The 6,511-nt window shown below is 35.2% G+C and overlaps 1 protein-coding gene across 1 annotated transcript; it reads right to left on the bottom strand.

Moving 5' to 3' along the window:
- Window positions 1–472: 472 nt before the first annotated feature.
- LOC127105109 (probable CoA ligase CCL12) lies at window positions 473–6,251 on the bottom strand. Its single transcript, XM_051042276.1, has 14 exons — window positions 5,764–6,251; window positions 4,268–4,400; window positions 3,915–4,177; window positions 3,637–3,838; window positions 3,485–3,525; window positions 2,979–3,107; window positions 2,729–2,802; window positions 2,431–2,651; window positions 2,072–2,166; window positions 1,785–2,001; window positions 1,545–1,670; window positions 1,344–1,442; window positions 928–1,134; window positions 473–803 (listed from the first exon to the last, which is right to left on the bottom strand). The coding sequence occupies exons 1-14, from the start codon at window positions 6,036–6,038 to the stop codon at window positions 690–692; spliced, it is 2,196 nt and encodes a 731-aa protein (XP_050898233.1). The 5' UTR covers window positions 6,039–6,251; the 3' UTR covers window positions 473–689.
- Window positions 6,252–6,511: the final 260 nt, after the last annotated feature.

Raw genomic sequence — 6,511 nt, 5'->3', positions numbered from 1 at the left:
CTTAGTATGTGAGCTTATCATATGAGTCAATCTTCCTTCGTTAATTATGTAAGGAAAAAAATACAATATTTTTAAATAATTAAGTGACGTCATCATTATTAAACTCCAACTAATAAATATTGGGCACTCTTTTCTTTTACTGGAAACGTTCAATTATATTAAAATAAACACAATATACTACATATTAAGATGAGTTGAGATGGATTTTTATTAGGAAACATGTAAAAAGTTTTAGTGGAAGTTATACCCAATACTGGAGATCCACTATTGATTTTTATTTTCTCACGATTTTCTGCCGGCTTTGACTAAAGTTTTGCAGGAAATAATTTTCTTACAGATTTTTTATCTCAAAAGATATTGTCTAAATATAGCTACATCTGATTAAAAGATACTGTCTAAAGAATTCTCTTACAGATTTTTTATCAAGTTTCTTACTATAGCTACATCTGATTATTTCATTGTATTCTCTAAATAATTCTAAATTATTTGTTTATATATTTAATTCTGAATACTTTTCACATATTTCTTGAAAAGGTACTTTGATAATCACTACAAATACAAAATATAAATAAATCAGTGAAAGATACTGATATTATTTCTTGCATATACTTAATATTATTTATCATCATCATAATATTTGCATATGAAGTGAATCTTGACGCATGTCCTGCAGCGAATTAATAATGTCACTAAAGTCTGCTATGAACTGATAGCTCATGTTTCATTTGATCTCTCAAAACTCTCCTCAGTAACTTGTTGGAAGCTGTTCGAGGAAACGTAGGCACGATTTTAACAAGGCTTATCTGTAATAGTAACAAAAAGAGTTATCAACATCAAATTTCGATTTCCATTCAGAACTTAAAGGATTAAGTTATTGCTTTTATAATGTTTTCCATAAAAATTAGCAAATGACATTGAGAGTTTGACCTTGAATAAAGGATTAAGGTTTGTTTGAATGGCCTTAGAGAATATCTTCTTTAGAGTTTCCGCATCGGATTTGTATCCGTTCTTTAAAACTACAAGTATAACCAGTTGCTCTGGACCTGCATTTGCTGGAGCAACACTCACTGCGGCTGTCTCCAAAACGCGTTCATCAGCCCTATCACAGACACGCTCAATTTCTACAGAACTTGTCTGCAATATTAGAACAGAAATTTCTTGCATAAGAATAAAAGCCAAAATAAAAGCTCCGAACGAACAGTCACGAAGTACTCTTCATTCTTATTAAGTTATGCAGAGGATATAAACGTCGAAAGGCTATATGAAGAGTGAAATCCATAAAACAAAATGCACTCAATCTGTAAGAAGGTAAATAAATATAAATATTATGGGCGATGTGATACCTTTATTCCACCAAGATTCATCGTGTCATCAGCCCTCCCTTGTACTACGAAATAGCCTCCTACAGTTCTTTTGATTATATCTCCATGTCTCCTAAGGATCTGCTAATACAAAATATGACAGACATTAGAAGACAGATAAACAAACTGACTGAAAAAGTCATTAGTTACATTGGCAATAGGAATAATAATTAAAGTATATACCTTTCCTTTGTAAAGAGGCATTCCCTTAAAGTAAATCTCCTCATGGTCGGCGTTAAGCAATCTATCAGTTGCTCCCAAATATACTGGGAATAAGCCCGCTTCACCAACACAAGGAACATCATCGGGCTGTCATATTGGTCCGAGATATCAAATAAATTAGAACGCCTAAATTTGTCTATGCCAAAAGATAAGATTTATATTATACAAAACATGGAAACTATCCTGGAAAAAAAATCTTACATAAGGAACTCCATTTTCATCAAGGATGACCAAATCAGTCGTCATTGATGCCGTGCTAAATGCTCCAAAAGCTTGAGGCTGTAGCCGACTCCCCATGATGTAAGAAGACGAAAGTTCAGTGCCTCCACAACATTCAATTATGGGTTTGTAATAAGATTTTGAAGAAAGCCAAAGGTCATCATCAACGTTTGAAGTTTCTCCGGTCGAACAAAATGTCCTGCGTATAACCACAGTTTAATTCATTGTTCACATAAGTGAATTGATTATTTAAATTTAGGAGACATTACTTTATCTTTGTCCAATCTAAGCCCTCCATACACTTTGTACTCTTCCAAGTTTTTACTAAGCTTGGAACTGTTCCCAAAATAGTAACACTAGCATCCTGAACAATTAAGTTAAGTGAATAATGTCTGCTTTAGTGCAATGTATAGAATTAGGTTAATGCAACATACAACATCCAATAATGTAATTATTATGACACTATTAAATTACTTTTTGTTGAGTTTATGGGGCTATACACTAAAGGTGTAATGTTTTACGCTGACAGTAGTACATAGTCTTTAAACTCTCTTTTTCCAATACAATACTTTCCTTTTCACCAAGTACTTTCTATTGTTTCTTTAGCCAGAACGCTCGTTCACATTACCTGAACAAATTTTCCAAAACCATGACCTAGTGGAGATCCATGGTATAGCGCAAGAGTGGCACCAGATAGAAAGCATGAATACATAAGAGTTGGTCCCATGACCCATCCTAAATTAGTAGGCCAGCAATAGACATCTCCAGGTTGAGTATCAACAAAAGCCCATCCATCTGCAGCACATCGTATTGGTGAAAGTTGAGTCCAAGGAATTGCTTTTGGATCCCCTGAAGTGTACAAATTGAAACATGAAATCGTTATAATGGTAGTCAGTAATTGATATATTTTAAGGGAGAATATTTACCTGTGGTTCCAGATGAGAAAAGAATGTTTGTGACAGAATCAATTGAGTGATAGATTGGAGAGTAATTATGTGACCTGCCAAGATTTAAATGTTATGGCGAGACAAAACAGAAGAGAAACTATGCATCTTTTATTCTTTTCCTGTTTTGAGAATTTTCAGCAGTAACTAGCTTAGTAAGGAAAAATTATCATTTGCCTAGATGAAAAATTATCATGTCTACGTGAAAAATTACCATTGTAAAGCACATTACCTTGGATGCTGTTTGCCAGAAGAAAGAAAACTATTCCAGGAAACGTCACGTTCTCTTAATTTTACTCCTACATCGTTGCCTGTCACAGGGAGAACAATAACTTTGCATGCAGCTGCCTCAATGACTCGACTGGAAGAAGAAATATGCATAATGAGGTCAGTGGTACAGATCAAAATTTTAAGAAAGTATGTACAAGAATAGACTATCATTTGTCCTAAAATTGCCCAGCATGTATATTCATGCTCGAACAGAGATACTCTCCATCAGCATTTAGACTGTGGCATTGAATTTGAACATCAACAATGATAAGAGGTACAAATTATTGAAATATTTATTTATCCAATGTTATTGGCAATAGTAATTGAAGGTAAGAACAATAGAAAACACGATTGGCTAGTAAAACTGAAGATGTCAATTATCATCTTCTAAACAGATAAATAGAGACAAACATCGCAGCGGTGATGGTAAAATATGGCCATGATGAGTATAATGCAACAATTATATACCTGTACAAAGGAAATTTCTTGCTACCTCTTGCTATGAAATCCTGAAAAAAATTAAACCAAAATGAATGATATCCTGCAGAGAAATTGGTAACTGAGAAATTACTAATAGCTTTAAATTAAAGTTGTGCTTAGTACTAATTATAGACAAACACCTGCGTGAAAATACCCTTGGCATCGGAAACACGGAGGCGAGTTGCAATTTCTTTTGGGGCAAAGCTATCAGCTATTGATACTACAACACATCCTGCTAAAACAATTGCTAGATATATAATCACAGCATTGACTGTCATTTGCATGTCAATTGCGATTGCATCACCCTTCGAGAAATTGGCATCTATTGCATTCGCCACCAACCTGGAAATAATATTGGCATAAACAATAAGAAAACCAAAAGGGTAAGGTGAGACATGAGACACAGGAGGTGGCATACATGACTTGCTGACGAAGTTGTTTGAGTGTGATACGATTAACCTCAGAGTCATCAAAACCTTCATCCCTCCAAACAATGGCTATACCGTCATCTGGTTTGTTTGGATGGGAGCTGGGTTGCAGACAACAATCAGCAATATTAAGGACAGAACCAGGAAGCCAGGTTCCTCCATGCTTTGATGGGTTGGAAGATGTATCTAAAATGCAACTTGGAGGTTCAACAAAGGAAATAGGAAGTTCCTTGAGAACAAGAGACCAGTACACCTGCAGTGCAGTGCAATACAAATATAACAGATTGAAATTAGACAAATAGAAAGAAAAAGTAAGGATAAAAGGGAACTAACTTTGACTTACCTCTGGGTGTTGTACAGAAAATTTATGAAAAAGAGGAAAACTAGTAATAGGATCCTTGTAGGAGGATGCTCCTAAGAGCTCTGAACCATGAGCTTCCATGAGACGACCTAGATTGGTGTGTCTTGCCTGCTCTCTAAATGTGGAAACCAACAATAAATAATTACATGAACGATGAATACACCTAATAAGTGCTGGTAATTTCACATATGCATTCGTTAGATTTAGATGACTGTTGTAACAACTTGTTTTTCCTTCTCATCTCATGCATCTATATATGCCTTTGTAATCTGATATTTTAGAACATAAACAACAACAACCAAGTCTTATTCCACTAAGTGGGATCGGCTACATGGAACAAACGATGTCATTATGTCCTATCAAATATCATACTTCTATTCAACTCATTAATCTCAAGATCTTTTCTAATAGTTTCTCTTATAATTTTTCTAGGTCTTCCTCTACCTTTAGTGGTATGACTACCCTCTATATGATTTACTCTCCTCACAACAGAAACCACAAGTGTTCTCTCTACATGCTCAAGCCATTCATTTATTGGAAACATGTTGTTTGATGCATCAATCAATTTATCTTTATCCCCATCATTTTAGACATTTTCATTACAAACAGTTACCTATTTAATCATTAGACTTCCTTCCAACTCCAAATCCATCGAAGTCAAAGGTGTTTGGTTGTCTCTATTTCATTTGGCTTAAGCCTTATGATGTGTTGTTCTAATTTAACAACAATAACACACATTGCTTAAGTAAAAGGAACCATCACTTATATCACTCTAACTATAACGAAATTAAATTGACATTTAAGATATCATAAAACTTTAAACATATATCAAGCTTTCATTGAATTAGTATTTGCAACGGTACTAAACAAACTAGGTTCTCTACATCAAGAGGATCTAAGTTTTTTGCAGTTAGCCTTAAATTTCATATATTCTCACCTTATGCATGACTCCTACTGACCAGCCTCACCAACCTTCATTAAACTTCTAATTTTGACTAACCGACACAACGTTCTATGAGTTAAATTTCTTCCTTAAGCTATGCAGTTTGGGCCCCTCTGGTATACGAAACTCGTGTGCAAAATTTCTAGGTTCAAACTCCTACCCGACCTCCGGTTTCTACTACAGCCCCTAAGTTGTTTTCTTAAAGTCTAAGAAAAGTTAAAAATATACTCGGATTAACCTGAAACTTTACGCTCAAACATATTCTGGAACAACAATTCTGCATGCAGGAATGTTGGCTCAAAAACATCTCAGAATTGAGTTAGTATTCACGACCCTCTTTTAGGCGTACTTTGCTTGATTTTAGAACCTTAGGTGCTTAGTTGGGAGTTTCCTGGAATGTGGAGGGATTTAGGAGTTTCATTGCATCTATTTCATATTCGCATTCACATCATAATAATGAATACCAAGATTTTAAAAAAAAAACTATTGGCAATTTAAATGAATAAGTATGTATGATAAAATTAGAGTGACTTACATAGAAGGGAACCAATAAAGAGGAGGAGTAGGTGAAGAGTGATGATTAGAATAGATGGTATAGTAGATAAGCTGATGCAATGGATGAGGATAAGATGGTTTGAGGACTCTGCGGCTGACGATGCGGCGCCATGTGTGGGCGGGATCGTCGCCGGAGGAGAGTGAGAGTGAGAGGAGAAGTTCCTTGAATTGGTTGGCTTCAACCGGTGATAAGCCTGCGTTAATAAAGTCGTCGACTCCCAACTCCGTTATACTCTTTGGCAGCATCGGACTCATTTCCTTCGAACTTCAAAATTGCAATGCAAAACATGAATTGTGAGGTTGATCGGGTGGTAGTTAAGGTTGTGAATTGTGATCAACAACTCCAAGTTGAAATTCAGTTTACCTAACTGTTTAGATAGATGAGATTGAGAGGTGGTGGTAGGTGTGATATGGTGAGACTGATAGCCATACCGAATACAACGTGCTTCGTTGACCGTGGAATTTAAATCTCCTGCAGTTAGGCTTTTGTAGCATTCACCCTCTCAATGCATTATAAACGGTTTGATCTTGATTGCAAGGTTAAGAAAAAATAAATTTAATTTTTTTAAAATTATCAACTTTAAATCATAGCCGTCTGATCAAGATCAAACGGTCAACTATGCTTGAATGTGTGAATGCGAGATTAGATGACTGTAGCAAATCTGAATCCTTGATCATGGGCTGTTAGACAATGTTTGGATCCTATTTTATACTTTAACTAGTAGGAG

This window comes from Lathyrus oleraceus, chromosome 7, assembly GCF_024323335.1.
Source record: "Lathyrus oleraceus cultivar Zhongwan6 chromosome 7, CAAS_Psat_ZW6_1.0, whole genome shotgun sequence".
Taxonomy (NCBI): Eukaryota; Viridiplantae; Streptophyta; class Magnoliopsida; order Fabales; family Fabaceae; genus Lathyrus; species Lathyrus oleraceus.
This window is presented reverse-complemented; position numbering and strand designations above follow the sequence as displayed.